The sequence below is a fragment of the Anguilla rostrata genome, chromosome 7 (genome assembly GCF_018555375.3).
Source record: "Anguilla rostrata isolate EN2019 chromosome 7, ASM1855537v3, whole genome shotgun sequence".
Classification (NCBI taxonomy): Eukaryota; Metazoa; Chordata; class Actinopteri; order Anguilliformes; family Anguillidae; genus Anguilla; species Anguilla rostrata.
In genome coordinates this window covers 42,551,939-42,571,459 of record NC_057939.1, presented here as the reverse complement: position 1 = coordinate 42,571,459, position 19,521 = coordinate 42,551,939, and the positions used below count along the sequence as shown (strand labels likewise).

Below are 19,521 nucleotides of genomic sequence, written 5' to 3'. Positions count from 1 at the left end.
TAAATACGCTACAGGGAACGCAAATAATTACGGAGAAAGTGATTGTACATATTAGTTTTGCTGGGTAGAGTAATAGCATGTACACCAAAACTATTTCTACCTGTTGCCTATCTGTACAAACGTGTTTCAGCTAGTTTACACACTATAACATTCAGTATCAAATTGTCTATAGCACTTCTATATCTATTCATGCAATTTGTTTATAAAAAATAAATGAAGCAGTTTAGAATATTAAAGACCCTACCCAACTACTTTTTTCTTTTTGCATCTAAAGTGCACATTGAGCCACAATATTAAGATGTATTTTTACTTTTTACAAGTTTATTAACAGGACAGTAGAATATACACATTTTTAATGTAAAGCATGTTATTGCTAAACATGAGACAAGGTCTGAAGTGGGATTCCAGTTCTGTTACTGCAAGTTCACTTTTGACTGCTAGCCCATCACTTCACTTTTCACTTTTTTGACTCAGTGGATTAAATCAGTTTAATGTGGCAATAGTTGAATAGATGGTAATCTACAGAGCCATTAAGTGGTTAAATATTACTAATAGAAGCAAGAATTCAATCAAAATCTGTATGTCAAAATTGACATACGGTACCCAAAACCCCAAATTTACCAATGATACTTTGGGGTTTTGGGTACCATATGTCAATTTTAAATATCTTGTATTACATGGTTTGTCATATTCAGAATAAACTTTTGCTTCATGATGCAAAGGAAACCCAGTGACGTGAAAAACAAAATTAAGCAAGTGATACATTTATTGAAACACAAAGTATTTGAATATGAACATACTTTCTACAAAAAAATATACACATTATGCTACAAAAGGCAAAGTACTCATATTCAAGTACAGTGCCGACTATCATGACATAAAATACATTAGTGTGGACTTCATACATGTTCTACCAGGGGAATGTTTTTTTAGAATATATTTAACATATTTGGTGTTTATTCCTGTACCTTTAACATAATCTTAATATGATATTTCATATACAACACCAGAAAGATTTTAAATTAAGTACTGACTAACACAACAAGACCACTGACCACCACGTCACCCTTCATTAAAAAAATCCATTAAAGAATTCAGATCATAGTTGTCCAAAATTTCAAGCAGCAGTGAAACTTTTGTCTTCACGTTCTGTCCTTTGAACTTGAATTTGTCAATGAAGAGATCCGTGATCATACCTGCAAGAGAACACGTGTATTTGCAAAAGGTTTCTCTAATGACTTCCCTCCTGTAAGTGTTCTTTAGGAGATGAGCATGCCCATTTTACACAATTTGTGATAGCCAATGTGCACAACAAAAACAAAACTTTGAAACAAGAGAAATCTTCTTTCATTTTCACTGCACGCAACCAATTGAAATGTGGACAGCACGTATGCCACAGCAAAAAGATAATTTAGGGTTTAGAACACTGTACCGTATAGCCTCTCCAAATGCGCAGGCTGTTTCTTGTACTCCTCAAGAAGATTTGTGGACTCTTCTAGAATACTACGATATTCGGGAATCAGGAAGTCTGTGTTCCCTTCATGAACCTGTAGTTCCTGTGCATAGAAGAAAATGCGTGACTAAACTAAAGAGCAAAACTCAGGAACAAAACAAAAATAAATGCTCAGCCCTACTCACTTTTAAAGCATCGATCAGCTGAACCTTTTTAGCAAGAAGCAGCTGGTACTCCAGTTTTGGATGAATCATCTTCAGAGTATGACTGACAGACTCTTCATTGATATCTACAAAAGGGAATACACAAGTGTCAATAAGATCATTAGTAAGCTCACCTTAGAAATATCACTACGTATCGGAATGTTCTTCTGTGCAAAGGAGGAAAATCTACCATAAGAAATGTTGAGGTTAATTTTTCTTTTGGTGGCTTCTTTCGAGAGAACGTCCTTCAGAATGGAAATTGTAGAGATGTTGTCTGATTTGAAGTGACCTTCACCTTTACTAAAAAACAAACAAAAAAACAGGCTTAGCTGCTTTACTTTTTTTGAATTACAAAGTCCTAACTGTAATGATTACTTGTTTTTTTCCCCCTAATAATTTTGATTCACAAAATGTAAGGACAGCAAAATAATCCATTGATCCAAGGTGCTTATGCACATGCTCACCTTAGATCAATATCAGGCCATTCATTTCTGCCATGTCCTTCAATAGTAGAAAAAGACCAGGTCAAAACCTAGTATATGGCTGGACCTCTCCGGCTGACCAATGGTGTAACTTTATAACTTGGCTGACCAATGGTGTAACTTCATCACTCAGTCACTCAGACACATTCGCGTTTGTAGGGCTGGCCCCGCTGTTGCGGTCCAGCCAAAAATGCCACAATGTCAAAAAGACACAATTTGCACCTTACTGTAAGGACAGCCTAACTACAATGTTTCACACAGTGGCAATACATTTAGAAGGCAATTGACGCAGAAGCCTATGTGACCTCACCTGTAGGTTGTTTCCAACTGTGTGCCGAGGAAAGTGTTCTGGAAGTAGAAAGTCACCGTCTCCCCAGGTGGTGTTTTTTCAGGAACCTCCGGTAGACAGAACACCACCCATGAATGGATCTCGGCCAAACTAAACTGACCAACCAGCGTAAGAGTATTCATGGGCCTATACACAACAGAGAGACAGAAACAACAGACAAAGAGCTGTGGGTATTAGGATTCATGGGTCTGCTAGCTAACTTGTGAACATAGTGGAATAAGGCATGCTGCTTAGTTTAATGAAATCAAGCTTATATCTAGGCAGGCTTATGACCATGGCAACACATCCAGGGCCTTAAACTTGCTTAGTACCAGGCTAATTGAATTAGCCTGCTATGGAACCATGCACTGAAGTGAGATCCCTGCAACTGTAGTATTAGTAAGTACAAAGAGCAGCGTGCTATGCTCAGTGGTTGCAAAACTACACATTGTACATTCCATTTTAAACATTTTGTCAGTTCCCAATATTTGCCACTATCTGCACTATCTACACATATCTCCATGTAAATATTATGCCAGCCTAATAGGGGTGTATGAACACATAATGTGCTGTATACAGACACTTTTTCTTCCTGAATGATTTTCAGAAGCTATTCATGAAATGAGATTAGCAGCAAAAGTGAGGATAAAACAGAAAATTGAAACAACGGTCATTTGTTGTACAATAAAACATTTCATGACATTGACAAATGCATTCATTAAACACTGCAGGATGCAGGCATGCCACACACACACACACACACCGTTTGTCAGCACCACCCCATTTTCCCAATCATTTCGCAGGTTGAACAGATACAGATAGTGTTGCTCGGCACACCCCTACAGCCTTTTCTCCCCCTTTTCATTTTTGTTTGGCCTTTCCTCAATGGTGGTATTTTTTAAAGCCTTAGACTCATTCATTTTAAACAGGAATTGTGAAAAGGAATGAGACTGACTTTGGTTCAGCATATGTGAAGTGAAATAAATAAATTAGCCTGAATTTTTTAAACCTGCTTCATCTAAGAAGGGGAAAAAGATCAAGAGAGAGCCAGAGAGAAGGTTTAGGCCTTTAATACAGTCTGTATGACATTATATTTAGCAGTTACTCTTATAATGAATTACACAGCTTGCATTTTTACCCACAATAGATTTAAACATGCAATTTAGGTCAGGTGCCTTGCTCAAGGGTACAACAGCCAGTGCCTCACCTACAGTAGGAATTACCTGTGACCTCTGAATTGCAAGTCCATTTCAGTAACCATTATCCTGCACCAAAGTTTCAGAATGTATAAACTGCAGGTTCCTATTATAAACCGGACACGATACCGATGGTGACTGCATGTAATTTAACTATTTTATGGGAGAATATTACTGGTTGATATCAATGACCCTTACCTGTCTTGGTCAATGGAGTGAGTTCTTTGGTGAAGAGAAAGGGGTTTAATCTGATACTGCCGTACCTGACAGGTTTTTGGCTGCAGGCGTGGTGTGATGTAGGCTTGTAGAGTGCCATATTGGCCCTCTATGGATCGCACCTAGAGGACAGTCAGTGCACAAGTATACTTTTGCAGGATGCTCGTTTACGCCAAAGCAGTAGCTCCCTCACAAAAGTTAAATACCAAATTTCTTAAGATTCTACATGTCTGATTTGTCTAATACTGTATTTAATTTGTCCAATTACACAAGAAATGCATGCAAAATATTTTAGACATTTTTTAAAACTAACATAGTCCACTTACCTTAAGCTCAAGCCTTGTAGTATTTGCTTGGCATCTGTATGTTGCCAGAAGGAAATTGCCATTTGGCTGCTATAATGAAATCATATTTAAAAATCAATATTAAGCATGGTGCTTGATTTAATCAAAGTTATTATATTTTTTATTTAGAACGTTAGCATCACATTTGATTCCTGGTCATAAAGATTGCAATCTCTTGTCTTCAGAGTTCATGTATACCACCATCCCTCAGGGGATTCAATACACCCAATTAAAATGCAAAATGAAAAAGGCTTTTCACCTCTGAATCACATTCGCTGAAACTCACAACAGCTGAATTTTTATCGACGTCCAGCAAGTCGATTGGAACATCACTCTAGGAGAGTTTTAAAAAGAAGTATCAATGCTTATTCTTTTCAGGTCACATAGCATAACATAACAAGGAGAACAGGTCATTCAGTCTAACAATGCTCTCCATTTTCCTACCTCTAAAAGGTACGTCATCGTACCTCAGAGTACCTGCCTCTACTATATGGTGCGGTACCTTAGTAAATATGTAAAAACACTATTTGTCTCATTAGCATCTATAAAAGCCCTGCAAATCCTTAGTAAATATGGCTCCAACCATCTTAAGTTGGTCCTCATGACTTTTATCTTTCATACCAGGAACCAATTTAGTTGCCCTTCTCTGAACTTTTTCCACTATATCTTTATTGCAGTATGGTAACCAGAACTGCACACAGTGCTCTAAGTGTGGTCTAAGAAAGGTATTGTATAAGATAAGTAAATGCGGTGACACTCACCTGCAGTAATAGGTTGTCAATGGCAGTCTGCACCTCCAAGGTGAGGCTGTAGCTGGCATCGTCCTGACAGAGGGTCAACTTGTCGTTGACACTAAAGACGGGCACTGCAGAGAGGGCTGTGCTGGACTGGGAGGTCTGCTGGTACTTCTCCCTCTCCTGGAGTACCTTTACCTGCAACTGCTCCAGTTCCAACCTGCAGTTGGGTTCAGGCAATGCTAACACTCTCAAGCCACAGACAATGCTAACAGACTCCAGCCCAGCCCTTCCGGGGGGGTGGGGGAGTCTGTTAATGCTAACACGCTCCAGTTCCACCATGGGCCAATGTGAAATGCTAACAATATTTTCCCTCTGCTATTAAGATGGAGTCAGGGGTTAGACAGTTAGGAAGGCTTAGAAGTGGCACATCACAGTACAATATCAGTGTACCACACAATTACTTAAGGGATTCTACAGAAAATCTTTCAGTTGAGCAATAGAAGTCAAAGCTAAAAGCAGAGTATTGCATTTGTCTGAAGTACCTTGCACAAATATTCTGCTTTGGGTATACAAATTATACCATGTATAAATAGTCATATATTTGCTCATACTTCTTATCAGATTACCTGAGAGCAGCAACTTTGTTTTGAGTCTCCTGACTCATCTTAATTTCCTCTCCTGGCCCCGCCTCTTCCTGCTGCTGCTCAGTTGTGAGTCCAGTCACCCAGCCTGAAGGTTATACATATTTTCATCCGTTAACTTTTCAAGGAGATTTTTCTGCTGTAGTCACGCTGAGCTTTAGTCAATCTATAAAAATCAATGAAGGAACAAGTGTCGCGTTGCCTGTGTACGTTGCTGTCAGAACCTCATCGAAATTCTCCTTTCCAACACAGCCACCCTGGATAGACGTGACACTCTCTGACAGCGCCTAGAAAAAGAGTAAAACATTGGGGGAGGGAAATTTACATTTTTTGAACAGTAATGGCTAGTCAGGCACATTTAACATAGTGCACATTAGAGGTAACTACAGTCCACCACACTCCATGATACACATATTATGTGTCTAGAAAATGATGCTTAAGAGCTGACAAGGAAGTGATGCCAGAAACACTGGGAGAAGAGTCTGGACAACATGGCTTCCTTGTAACTCACATATGGGCGCTATTAAGGACAGCTATTTTTCCCAAACTGCTTTTTCACACTTGGGGTTTTGGTTTTTAGTCTCACATTTTAATAAAAATGTAAACGTATATAAAAAGTGGATTCAGCTGGCAGACCAAGTACTAGAGACTGAAGGCTGGTGCCTGGAATCGGCAGTAAGCACTCCCTAGCAAGCCCCTTCCAGGAACACCGCAGCACAAAGCATTCGACTGAATTTACAAGTTTTACACACATAATCAGAAGCTAAACGTATCCATCGACAAAGGATTTTAGAAATTATTTTAGGCTAGGGGTTGTACAGCTGATGTACTCTGCTTAAACTACACTGAGACATCGGTTCTCAAGCCAAGAGGGTGGCCGAGCCTCCCGTACACTAGCCAGCAGAAGGGGGGCGGAGCCTCCGACTCACGAAAAAACTCACATGCTCGAAGCGCAGGGTAGGCTCATTCGAGCCGTCCAGCCCGTACACCTCCACCGTCCCATCATCCCTGCCGACGAGGATCTCTCTCACACCATCACCCAAGATGTCAAACGTATCGATGCACAGGATGCCTTGTGAAAAAAAAACACAGCAAGATGCACAGATGGATGCATAAATGGAGAAACTTCATCTGAACTTAACTATGATGAACTGACTATATAATCCTATAGTAAATATACCAAACAATTAAAGACCAATTAAGTGCTGATTATAAATATTACTGTGGTAATATGGTGCTACAGTAATGCAAGTTACAGATACCATTGATTTTGAGTATGACAAAAGGAGAAAAAAGCAGATTTTTTTACAGAAATATTAGCACATGTCAATACTACACCCAAAACCAATATTCACATTCATTACCAAAAAATCTAATACCTCCTTTTTTCTTCTCATTAGCCAGCTCCCATCTTTGAACTGGAGAAGATTCTGTGATCTTCACCAGCCCGAGTTTCCCATCGGCTGTTCCATAAAGAACTTCCCCACTGCCTAAAGAAAGAAGACTTTTTTAATCACACAAAAAATTATTTAAAATGATCATGTAATGATTATTAGTGTCATTGTTAATGGGCATTCTGTCTGTAATATCCAATATTGCCCATATGCACAGAATGCTACGCAAGTTAACACTACATACAAACATTGTTTTTATTTTTATATTTTGCATAATTTTTAGTGAGATGCTACCGTTTGTATGCTCATCACTAAGCACCTAAAATTAAAGTTGATGACAAAATCAGTGCTCGCAATGGCCTGCAGAACAGTCAAAATTCTCCACTGTATTTGAAAATTAACATGAAGACAGATTATTCAAATATACCTCCATCTCTGTTATTTAACTCCAAAACAGAAGGAGGTCCAGAAACTTCAACTTCATACATGAGCTCAGATCCCTACAGGACAACAAATCACAGGATTCAGTGAAATCTCAATCCCATCCGTGACAGGACATAAAAATGCAAAAAATGTAATCCATCACTTTAATAAGTATTACATCAAAATTGTACATAACAAGAATTATAAAAATGTGTCTCTATGCAAACAAAATATTAATATGAACATACATATCAAAATCCATAATTGAAAATATATTATTGGAATAAAACACCTGCAACATGGTCACAATATGTATGTCTTCTATAAAAGCTTTGATTTAAACTTATGTGAGCAAATCATGATAAAGAAAGAGACAAATAAGAGACTTGCATTGCTTGCATTCAGCAGATGCTCTTATTCATAGCAACTTGCACCACCTTTTTTAAAAACATTTTTACATATCCATCTATACAGCTGGATATACAGTATATGCATATTTAATGTACAGTGTACAGTATATCCAGCAAGTACCCTACTTAAGGGTACAGCGGCAGTGTCCTACCTGGGAATCAAACCTGAAACCTTTGAGTCACAAGCACAGTTCCCTACCATTATACTACTACACAACCAATAATACTGCAGTACACAGCACACACCTGCAACACTCTGAGAACCCGATCCTGACATGCAAGGATCGGGATAGTGCGGCCGGCGCCCTCTGCTGGCAAACAAACTATGTCATTGATTTTGTCCCCTGAGAGGTAGTAGTCTTGGTCCCTGCAGTCACAATAGTGGTTGTAGATGTAACTCGCGCAAACAAAGAGGTCCGACCCTGAGACATACCTGTGCAAAACACAAAAAGAGATTCACTTTGAAAAGGCTAGTCATACTTACTGTATATTTATGTGGATGTTATGAATTATTACACGATATCCGACAAAAGTATAAGTAAAGAACACATACATGGCTTTGATGCTTTCTGCAAGATTTGCTTCGAATGACAGGAACTGTTTGCCTTTCTTGGTGTATCCTCTGACTTCAGAACCGGCTGCCACAAAAATCTTCTCCTGGGGTGTCCCAAGTGCTCCTCCCAGATCCAGTCTGGTGATCTTCTGCCCTGGCAGAGTCTTGAAGACAGGCTGGGGGATGTGTATTCAAAAACAATGTCACTAGGGGGATCAATTTACTCGAGAAACATAATGAATATCACCACAATTCTCAAAAATGGACGTATAATGGACGTATAAATGGACATATCAAAAAAGTTTGCAAGTAGCTTAAATGTAACTGATGAGGGGAGTAAAAAACCAAAACTAATATACTGTAGACACATCTAAAAAGGAAGGCTCACATGACCTAAAAGAACAAGAACTGAAGAATGTGTTTGGAATTATGACAGCAGATGTCCTCTGCTTAAATTGCAATGGTACACCAGCCTCAGTGTTGTTCTGAAAAATGCAGCAAAGGTTTCCCCCAGCCCAGATAATTTCATGTCTTCTAAAAACATCACGCGTTATGATGCAGTACTTACAACCGCCTCTCCTTTTTTCATCCCAAAACAAGTTATAACTCCATCTTGATCTGCCACAGCAACCTATAAAAGGCAAATGATGCAAACGATAAACAAATATTTAAAACAAAAATACAGTAAGGAACAAAACTGCCTAGTTTTCGAACTACAAGGTGGCTTCCCTTTCGTTACTTTTATCATTGTTGGGTCATTATTAATCTTGGCAAATATCGGTATCAATAATGATTAGACGTATACAAGCACAGCACCAAATACAACCTTTTGAATATTTATGCTTCGATTTGTTCAAGAACAGTTCAAGTTCTAGCTAAATAAATGTTCATTAAAAATGGGTTATTAGGGAAAGGTTACATCTTATTTTAAAATGGCCAAGAATACTATACAAATTGTAACTGATGTTAATTCAAATAAAGGAAGAAGAAAATTTGAATGAATTTGTCAGAATTATAGTTTAATATTTATAGCCGTAGGTTTTAAATATCATAGATGCCGAGGGCAGAGTGTCCCTTTTTGCTGTCCCTTTATTATACACGTCTAAATAGAACATGCAACAAATCGGCAAAATAATTTACTGAGCAACTATTTCCAAGGTACCAATTGCACCGACAAGCTAATCATAAAAAATACGTTTCGGTCTGTAGAAGTGTTTACTACAAACTGTTACGAACCTTTTGAGTTGCTCTCCGTCCAACTGCAGGCAGGAGTCTCATTGTTTTCTGGGAAGTCACCCCAACCTGGCAATGGCAGAGGAATAATTTCAGAACATTAATTTAATCATCTATCTACAGTGCACAAGTGAATCGAAGTCAATTTTAAGACATTGTGAAGTGCAGGCGTAATCATCACTTCTCTGGCTAAGTAACAGAACTTCAACATAATAGCAAACAGATGTAGCCAACTCTACAGTTACAAGCTGTTAAAATGTCAGCGTGCTAAAGCAATTATGCTTACCTGTAGATAATCAACCCGATTCAAATTGAGCTCCATCTTCCAGCCAGTATCTTTCTTGGCGTTTGTAGGAAATCTGTGCTTTATCCTGGCAACTGGCTGTCTAACTAGCTAACGTTAGCTAATTTAGTTATAATGCAAAGAAACATGTACAGTGGATGGTCAACTAGTCATATGCGTGGATTACCCAGCAACCAGTTAGCTAGACCAAGGGGATTAGCTAGCTAGCAGTGGCAAAATGGGTTGTTTGCTAGCCGGCTAGAGATTCTATTGCAAATTAGCTGGCTAACTAGTTAGGCCATTACAACCGAGACACAACGAAATAAACACACCAAGTGACAACATGAAGTTACATATCTAGCAAGTACAGAAAGGCGCTTGCAATAAAACAAAGAATGTTTTGAAAGCTAAAACGCCATATGGTCCACCGGATTGTTGCTAAGTAGACATCAGCAGCAGACGATTCCCGTTTCCATGGAAAGGAAGGCAAACAAAGTGGAAGGAGATTGGATAAAATGTACGAATGGATGCAAAGTCTTTTTTCATTGGTTGAGAGAATACTTGCTGTCCAACAAATCTGTACTTGGGTAGCTGATCGGAAGGCTTACGGCAAGGAGGGCATTCACTTATTTTTGAACTATCACTAAGTTATATTCTGAATATGAGTATATTGAATATTTAAAATAGGCACACACCTTTGTATCCCTGTGTTCGCATTTGATATTAAGTTGTCTTTATACTGAAATGTTCACATTAAAAGCACAGTCAATGGGGCCTAGACATTGCTTAGATGTTTGATTAACCAAATTGCATACACTAAAATGCACAATGTTGCTACCAGAATTGACAGTTATATCAGGGGACTGATAGATACCAGAAGTTTTATGGCATCTCACTTCGGAGCATCTGACCACAAATTAAATTTCCTGAGGTCCATGTAATGTATGGATAGACATTAACTTGGAATTAGCCCCAAATACTGAATAGTTTACATTCAAACATAAAATTAAATATTAAAATTAAATTAAAATACCCTGGCTAATGCAGTTTTTATTTTTTGCTTCAGTTGACCACACAATTCACAAACCTCCATAATTTAAGTTAATTTCAAGTAAAGGTCAGCAACACTCAAAGGGAGGGTTCTGTTAGCGAGAACAACACTGGAATTCAAGTATCTAATGAGGAGCCTAACGTTAGAATTTAAATGGCCAGATTTGGACCACTGGACCCATACAGCTGTCGCACAAATGTAGTTACCCACTGCTACTCACCAAAATTAAATAACCAGGATCAAAACTGGAGACCAGCTAACCATCAGTGTTGGTTGTGCAGAAACAAGCAAGCCACAAGAGACAGACACAGAAGCAAACAAGACCACTTAATCAAGCTTCACTTCTTTAATAATGAATCTTAGGCTGACTGTTGATCAATGCATTCATAGGAACATTTCAAAGCAGTTTCACACCAAGAACCTGATCAACTATAAATATGAAATTATTTTTTCAATTATTCGCTCCTTTTATTTTCTGTAGAAAATGTTTTAATAGACTAACGAAAACACAAAGGAAGATCTCAGAGAGGACAAAAATAAACAAAACAAAAAAGGGTCGTACATTAGTTCATGCAGCCATGCCAACAACTGCAGAGGTAGTCCAACAGAATAGCAAATAAATAATTAGCCTGTGAATAAAATAACACATACAGCAGGAACTTTAAACCTTTTGCTGGAGTCGGACCTGGACCCCCCCTCCCACACACACACACATACATACATACACACACACGCACGCATTCACGCGCGCACACACGCATAAAGAGAGAGCACAGCCACCCCACATTCTGAGTGCCAACAGTTGCAATTAGTCTTACTTGTGGCAATCAAAGTTAAACAGTTAAATATTGTGACAGGTTTGTGTTTATTCCGATTAAGTATTTTATTTACATTATTACCAGCTTTTACTGTTGTTTCTCCTTCATGTTGTTCAAGGTCCCCCTAGTTGATCTTGGACCTTTGATGAACCCTGCTATGTACCAATCAATGAGATACCTGGATTAGATTTCAAGAAGTTTTCATAGTTGTTGCTACACTAAACCAGCACAGCTGTCAACAAATTAATTAAAAACACTAATAGCATGACAAAGACTAACATGCCCTGAAATAACTTACTGCCCTAATTACTAATTTCCACCCTTGTAATGCACTGTATGAGTTTATATATTGCAGATATCTAGATACTTATATATCAGAACACAATCAAGCTTTGGAATTCACTAAGGTAATTTTTTGCCCAACTACATTGCAGAAATAATGGAAATATTGCCTTTCACCTAAATTTATGTAAATATTTTAAACAATTTATTCAGCATACATAAAACAGGGAGTAGCACTCACACTTACTGCATATTTAATCTTTTAGAACTGATTTAAGACAAAGCATAACATGTATAAATATATAACTGTACGATACAGGCAATTGGGGTTCTCATACAATGCTTTACACACTCGATAAGAAAAGGAAAGTGAATATAAAAAAAGACATACTGTGATGGAGTTGTACTCACTGCATCGACATTGAGTGTCTGTGTGTAGGAATGCATACAGAAACACCAATACACACAGTGATTTTTCTGCATTTTGGCTAGTGGAGTACAATTAAGAAAAAAAATGTGTGGCAATGATAAAGCTTAGTCGGATTTTATTTTAATGTCACATTTTTAAGTAAAGTAAAATTTGAAGTAAAGAAGAAAAAAAAATCTAGGGAAAAAAAATTGGGAGGGGGCAAATAAAGAAATCCCAAACACCCCATGATTGAAGTTTGGGCGGTTTCAAACCTCACTGTTACTTCGTACGGTAAAACGTGCAATGGGATGTGTGTGGCGAGGCAGCCGTTAAAAAGGGCGGGAAAATCTGGTCCGGGTTTTTTCAGTGCACTGTGATTTTTTGAGCCTCGCGCTCTGGCCTATAGACACGTGGGCAGCCTGCGGGGTTCCCCGGCTCCTTGGGGGTGAACCTTGAAAAAAATAGCGTTCCTTTCGGTCTTTTCCGCTGGTGGTGGGTCTCTGGGGGAGCTCTGCTCCCCCCCCCCCCACGCCCCCCCAGCTACACCCCCGTGGGGGCCAGGCGGCTGACGAAGGCGATGCTGTTGAGGCACATCCTCCGGAAGAAGGCGGGACAGGAAGGCTTCATGATGAGGTGCTCCAAGAGCACACGCAGCTCCGTGAACAGGGTGCTGAGTGGCGGAGGGGAGCGGAGGGAGGTGTGTGAGAAAGCGACAGTGAACCATTCACACATTACATCACAGGCTTACACATTACATTTACATTGCATCCGTTTATACAGCTGGATACATATTGAAGCAATGCAGGTTAAATATCTAAAGTACCTAACCTGCATTGCTCAAAGGTTGCTCAAGGGTACAATAGCAGTGTCCTACCCGGGAATCAAACCTGTGACCTTTAGGTTACAAGACCAGTTCCTTACCCGTTATACTACACTGCCGCCCACACGAGGTGACCTGCGCTGGTATGCACAAGCACGTGCTGCCACTACCGATTACGCAGCAAGAAACAGTAACACCCAAAAACCAAAGGGCCGCTCTTACCGGCAGTAAGGGTTTCTTCGGGAGGAGTAGCGCAGCGTGAGGAACCTGTAGTAAATGAATGGCTGCAGCAGGCTTCCTTGGCCACTGTAAACAAAAAAAGCAACCCATTACCACGGTTACCACTGTCACCGGGGGAAGCTCATCCCATACAAAAGAAGCACTGGAGTAATTAGTTCATATTGTTCAACTGAATGAAGAGCAGTCCTGGCCCTGGAAGGCTACTAGCAGAGGGCTACTAGACCTGCTAGTTTATACCCCTGCTTCACCTCCATTTTGTTCAAGTCAGCATTCAGACAAGCAACTTCATCTCAGTTCAGATCATTACTCAGATGAAGCCCACCCTAACAATGAATCTCCAACTGCTATAAGGTCTATGATTCAACGAATGAAATGAATGTATTCTATGAAAATCCTAGTGTTCAGTCAATTCACAAAAATGACTATCAACTGTCATAAGAGATTCATAGCTTCCAATTCTTGGAACCAACTTGATAAATAGTGTTAGCATTGGCTAGTTTTTACATACTCTATATTTTAATGTGATAAAACAATATTTTTAAAAAACACTAACTCAATCTAATGCTGCCCCCACGTGGACAAACTAGTGAACTTTCTTAAGCCTTTAAATGTAATCGTCAAGCCAGTTTTTTTTTCTCCTTGAAATAAAAATAGATGGAAAACTAATTCCATCAATTGATTAAAAATATTAATTTGATAATTCTGACAACTTGAATTCACTATTATTAACTGACCCTTGAAAGATGGGTCGACAAGCTCACCTGAAGAGTAGGAAAACGGTTGCTGGCATGAGGAAGATCTCGTTGCATGCAATGAACTTCAGGATGTTCTGCTGGTTGGCTGTGAGCTTGTCCAGGAGGTTCCTCACAAAAGCCAAGCTGTTGGGACCAATTGTCTAGAGAAAGCATTAAACAACATGATTCAAACCAGTCATTCGAGGATATGCAGAAGTTTGGCCATTCATTAAGGTCATAAATTTTAATCTTTCACCATTTACCAGACATCATGTATAAATGTGATACACAGGCATCTCAAAGACTACTGCTGAAACTTCTCATTAAGGCAAAGCTAGCACTGAAGACATAAAACCTAAAGCAGAATGTATGACGTCTTCACAATGATTTGCTTTCACAAGCAGTACCTCCATATGACACTGCTTCAAACTCCAATGGCTGCAGTCAAATACCCCGCAAACATACAATCCTAACTGAGCAACTAGCAGCTATAGGACAAGTCTCATTAAACTGGAGGAAGTTTCATTAAAGCAGAGGAATAGACTTACGTCCAGGACCTTCTTGGTGTAAGTGGTGGCATGAAGCAAGGAGAACAAAAACACAGGAAAAATACCCACTGAAGGCCATGGTTAAGGAAGAGATTGTATTAGAATGGACTACAGCCCCTAAAAAAGCATTTACCCATGAGATCTGCTATGCAAGGCGCCGCAGAAATGTGATACAGTTCATGACCGAAGTATGACTGAAGTTCCTGTAATAAAATTTTATCCTTTTCCATTGTATACAAAAATGTCATTTAATACTGGATATTATGTTCTATTACACTACAGTACAGCCAAATAAAAACATGTAAAATAAGTATTTTTATATAAATAAAAGCTTTATAAATATAAATACTGCACAAGCTGCATTTCACAGGATGCCCTGGGTAACACCATTCACAATTTTCTGATATTCACATTATGGGAGGTCAGACACGCAGCAGTGAATACCTGCAGTGCTATAAAATAGGCTTGAATAAATAAAAACTGGAGTTAATTAATTTGTATGTGGGATGATTACCCTCAAAGGAATTTGTCTTTTAAATGAAACGCTGCCATTTGTTCTGACAGACATGAAAAAGGAAAGGCTATGAAAGACAGCAAAATAAGCTGACAAGCCTGTCGAACTCAGTTCAGCTAAATAAAACACTTGCCTCTACACAGAACCCCCCCCCCCACAAAAAAAACCTATTTGATTCATCAAGATTTCTCTTACATGGTAAAAACAACCGTTTATTTAGTTAAATCTAAGACACCTCTAATAGTCAAGCCACAGGGACTAAACATGAGTGTGATTTTGTTAGGCATTATGGCAGTAACTCCAGTTACGTTAAACATTACAGGCCTCTAACATGCTCACCTTGATCTAAGCTAATCTGACCTTGCAACATTCAGGAACCAATCGGACAAACATTAAAATCAAGACTTATGGATCCAACTGAAACGGAACAGCAAGGCAATTTCACGAAGCAGGATTACAGAGTTAGCTGGATTAAGAGCGCTGAGTAAAACCCGGAACGGTTCTTCTTACTTCAGTCCATGTTCCAGATTTGGCTCCGGGGTTTACTCAGAGCAGTTATCCAGCAAAGTCAGTCATCCTGCTTCGTGAAACAGGTCCCAGGCCCCTAGGCATTCGGTAGGTGGAGGATACTGGTGATGGGGTAGGAGTTGACCAGGATGAGCGAGTACAGCAGGTAGTGGCAGCTGTCCTCCTGCAGGGCCTGTGCCAGGAACGCTCGGCTCAGCTGGAAATGGGGAAGCCTCTGGTGCAGCCGCAGGGCGCTGGTCAAGGCGTTGGCCAGCAGGGCGCGCTGGTAGAAATTTGCAGCCTCAATAAGACTAGAAGAGATAGGGGGGGAATAAAAGCAGGAGACTGTCCCTGAGTCCTGTCCAATAGGGTCAGAGCACTTTAAAGCACTTTTTTTTTCTCCCATTTCAAATTACACAGTGTTGACTGAAATCAAAGTCTGCGGGTATTAGCAAACATTGTGCCATCAATAAAGTGTAGCAACAGAAGAATCTAAAGAGCCATCTTGGCTGGCTGTGTTTATTTTCCTATTACAATCTGGCAAGCCTTGTGAAATGTTCCCACAGAAGAGAATAAACATACGCATTTGGGGGAAAAAATGCTCATAAACTGGCACCGAGCCAACTGTCCGGCAGGACACTTCCTTTGGTGCTTTGCAGAAGTCTGCCGAACGAATGCATCTGCGCTGTATGAAATCAAAACCTATGTTCCTGTAAAATAATTAATCAAAATCGATGCATTTGTCCGATTGACCTTAAGCGAACGGCTGCTTCATACTTTTTCTGCAAACTGCACTCGCATGGTGTGGTTTCGCACAGCAGTCATGTGACCAAGCTGACAATCAAGGCTTGTGATTACTCCTGATTATTAATCTAATATTCCATCTGTAAAATTCGGCCTGCGAGTATCCATTTCTTTCCACTAGCAAAGTAACAGCCAATGGGTGGAGTGGTACAGGAACATTAGCAGTAAATCCGCTTGGGCATTTATCATCAGGATAAATGCAAAAACTGAAATCATTCTAACTTAAATCGTGTACAGAATGGTTTTACGTACAAGGTAGCTGAAAAAAAAGTGCGAAAATGAGCTTTGTTATAGTGCACTTACCCCAGGATGGGAAGAATGAACAGCACAGAGCAGTAGACCGTGAATAGACGAGAGAGCCACATGGCAGTTTCCACTTTGTTGCTCAACATGAATTGCTGTGGACAAAAATTGCAGAGCATGATACAGTGAACCATTCTTGCTGAATTTTGCTGATTGAATTCATTAAAAAGCCAGCCAAACATTGCTAATTGAGTAATTCATATAGAGAATGGCTAATAAAAACTTGAAACAAGACCCTCGAATTTGGCCTACTCTCTCCCATTCATTAAGAGAGATAAGCATCGGATGTGGTCTAAACTGTGTGGCCTAATGCCTATACGAGAGGTGCAGGGCCCTGTTTAACAAAGCAGGATTACAGAGTTAGCTGGATAACTGCATAGAGTAAAACTCAGTTATCCAGCTAACTCGGTAATCTTACCCTCAAATCTGGAACACTGGACTGAAGTAAAAAAAAAAAAAAGAAAAGTGTTGTTCTGTTGGTGATGACCAGCCCTCCCGCTGACCCAAACTTGTCAACCCAGGGGAGCTTGTGACCGGAATCTATCGGCAGAGGTAGTACGGTACACTTGGTGCAAGAGTGAGTGTCGTAATGACAGCGTTTCAGTGCAAGAACAACAACACTCACCACTGGCCCTGGCCCAGGCCCGGCCTGAGGAGGTGGACTCGTGGTCTCAGTGTCCGCCATCTCTCCAAATCTGCGTTACCCTTGGGGAAAAACCACTTTAGAAAAAGCACCCACACAGGTTCACTCGGGCCAGTTTAACTTAATCCACGCAAAATAAGGAGTCGGTTTAGTAATGGGGTCCACATACATTTTTGGCTAAATTATATGCTAGAACAGAACAGATGATATCACACCTAAACCCAGATGTATCTTTCCACAGTCAAAATTCTAATCACTAAGTTTGAGGAGCAATTATATTATCATGGTGGCTGATGTGCGTTCGGTTAACAAAGCCAGCAACGACCGGAGAATCAGGTGACTCTAGGGCGACACAAGGGACAGATCTCAAAGGCATTAGACTGCATGATGAAATTTGAAGCCACATATTGCGTTTAGAATTTTCTAGTTTTAACGTTAATAGCTGTCAATAAAATAAAATGGCTACGTGTAAAATGGCTAGGTGCCTAAAAACGATCAGAAGACGTTTCCAGGCACCTTGACAAGAATGTAATAGCGCAGCTGGCTAGCGAACCTCGGCCCTGGCCAACGGTCAGCTAGCAGCTAACTTTAACGAATCAATAACCCATCTTACGTTATCCTACCCAATGAGTCATGTTTGGCAAACATTTTCTAGGGTTACCTGCAAATAATGAACGGGGATTTCCATTGAGGCTTCCATTTATCAACGATGCTGTTAGTGTTTTATATGGTTCCTGGTATGCAACACTTATTGCGGCCAGAAAGCAAAAACTCAGCCTCCAAGAAAGTTATTATTCGCCAACATTAACATTTTGGCTAGTGTTGCCAAACGGTAAATGCTTGTTTGGTTGACCGAGTCAATGAGGGCAATATCGTTTACAAAAGACCAACGGAGTGCATTCAAGAGATATACAAGGTAGTCTAATAACGCAGCCTAGCTAACGTAGCCGTTAGCCGATGTTAACATGGAAGTGCTAAGTGAAGCAATCTAGGTAACTGGTAACATATTTTCCCAATGTCAGCAGATAGTATGAATTTGAACATAAGCTAATTGTGTTGATCATAATAATTATGGGTAGATAACGCCAAGCATATTTTCTTATCACCTAGAGCCGAGATCCACAGGCTGCCTAGCCAGCAGCTAACGACGGTGGCCGCGTGATTTTCGAGTGCTAGTAAACTAGCAAGCTCTGACATGTAGCAAGCAGGCTACTGTCATTTCGAAGATACCCTATAGAGCCAATATATAGCCAGATAGTATTTAACATCCGTGAAATACCGACCAAAGAACAAAAACGAGCTAGTTAACTGTGAAAATTGATAAGTCACTGAACTTCGCTGGCTATTGAATGACTAAGAATGTTCCAGAATTCGCTAGGTAATGGTAACGTTAGCTAGCTATTCATTCGCATTTCCATGGCTGACGATTCCAACTGATACAACAGCGAAAAGTAACGTAACCATTCTAAACTCACCTGCTACGATATCGTGTAGACGCGTTGTTGTGTGAATTCGCTGAGGCGTCAATTAAGCGAGATTGCTATTGTGCGAAAACTGACACATTCACATACAACAAATTATAGCAGACTAGCTTGCTAATTAGCTACCTCAGCGTATTACAGCTGTAGCACCAATGAACTGTGAAGCACTACCGGGAAATTCTATCGCGATGTTTCGTTGGTCCTGTAGTAATTACTTCCCCCTCCTCTGTTATTACTTCCTTATGAATACTGGGATAAATTCGTCTCCACAGTGACCCCAACCAGTAAGTCAAGGACACTGTGAGGTTTGAGATTTTCTTTGCCAGATGAATTAATGTTTCCTCCAATAGCCACAACCATTGTTGTATATACAAATACCACTTATATTGCTGTTGATAGCCTACCAGTATTTGGAAATAACTGAAAAAACAAAACCAGAACAACACATCTCTGTCCAAATGGTTATCGAGA

The 19,521-nt window shown here is 39.8% G+C and overlaps 2 protein-coding genes across 8 annotated transcripts; both read right to left on the bottom strand.

Moving 5' to 3' along the window:
• Positions 1 to 748: 748 nt before the first annotated feature.
• Positions 749 to 10,382, bottom strand: bbs7 (Bardet-Biedl syndrome 7). 2 transcript variants are annotated; one of them, XM_064344428.1, is made up of 19 exons: positions 9,900 to 10,382; positions 9,617 to 9,682; positions 8,949 to 9,011; positions 8,381 to 8,556; positions 8,074 to 8,260; positions 7,422 to 7,494; positions 6,980 to 7,090; positions 6,542 to 6,672; positions 5,803 to 5,887; positions 5,586 to 5,688; positions 4,984 to 5,176; positions 4,482 to 4,556; positions 4,205 to 4,273; positions 3,861 to 4,000; positions 2,449 to 2,613; positions 1,847 to 1,956; positions 1,639 to 1,742; positions 1,433 to 1,556; positions 749 to 1,196 (listed from the first exon to the last, which is right to left on the bottom strand). In XM_064344428.1, the coding sequence occupies exons 1-19, from the start codon at positions 9,933 to 9,935 to the stop codon at positions 1,063 to 1,065; spliced, it is 2,145 nt and encodes a 714-aa protein (XP_064200498.1). In that variant the 5' UTR covers positions 9,936 to 10,382; the 3' UTR covers positions 749 to 1,062. The 2 variants fall into 2 exon arrangements, with proteins under 2 accessions (XP_064200498.1, XP_064200499.1); XM_064344429.1 differs by having other exon boundaries at positions 4,205 to 4,270.
• An 896-nt stretch (positions 10,383 to 11,278) lies between these two features.
• On the bottom strand, positions 11,279 to 19,248 carry tmem33 (transmembrane protein 33). 6 transcript variants are annotated; one of them, XM_064344423.1, is made up of 8 exons: positions 19,045 to 19,248; positions 17,540 to 17,646; positions 16,927 to 17,021; positions 15,943 to 16,130; positions 14,799 to 14,866; positions 14,278 to 14,411; positions 13,499 to 13,582; positions 11,279 to 13,126 (listed from the first exon to the last, which is right to left on the bottom strand). In XM_064344423.1, the coding sequence occupies exons 2-8, from the start codon at positions 17,609 to 17,611 to the stop codon at positions 12,997 to 12,999; spliced, it is 771 nt and encodes a 256-aa protein (XP_064200493.1). In that variant the 5' UTR covers positions 17,612 to 17,646; positions 19,045 to 19,248; the 3' UTR covers positions 11,279 to 12,996. The 6 variants fall into 6 exon arrangements, with proteins under 6 accessions (XP_064200493.1, XP_064200494.1, XP_064200492.1 ...); XM_064344424.1 differs by having other exon boundaries at positions 17,540 to 17,621; XM_064344422.1 differs by having other exon boundaries at positions 17,540 to 17,631; positions 19,045 to 19,247.
• Positions 19,249 to 19,521: the final 273 nt, after the last annotated feature.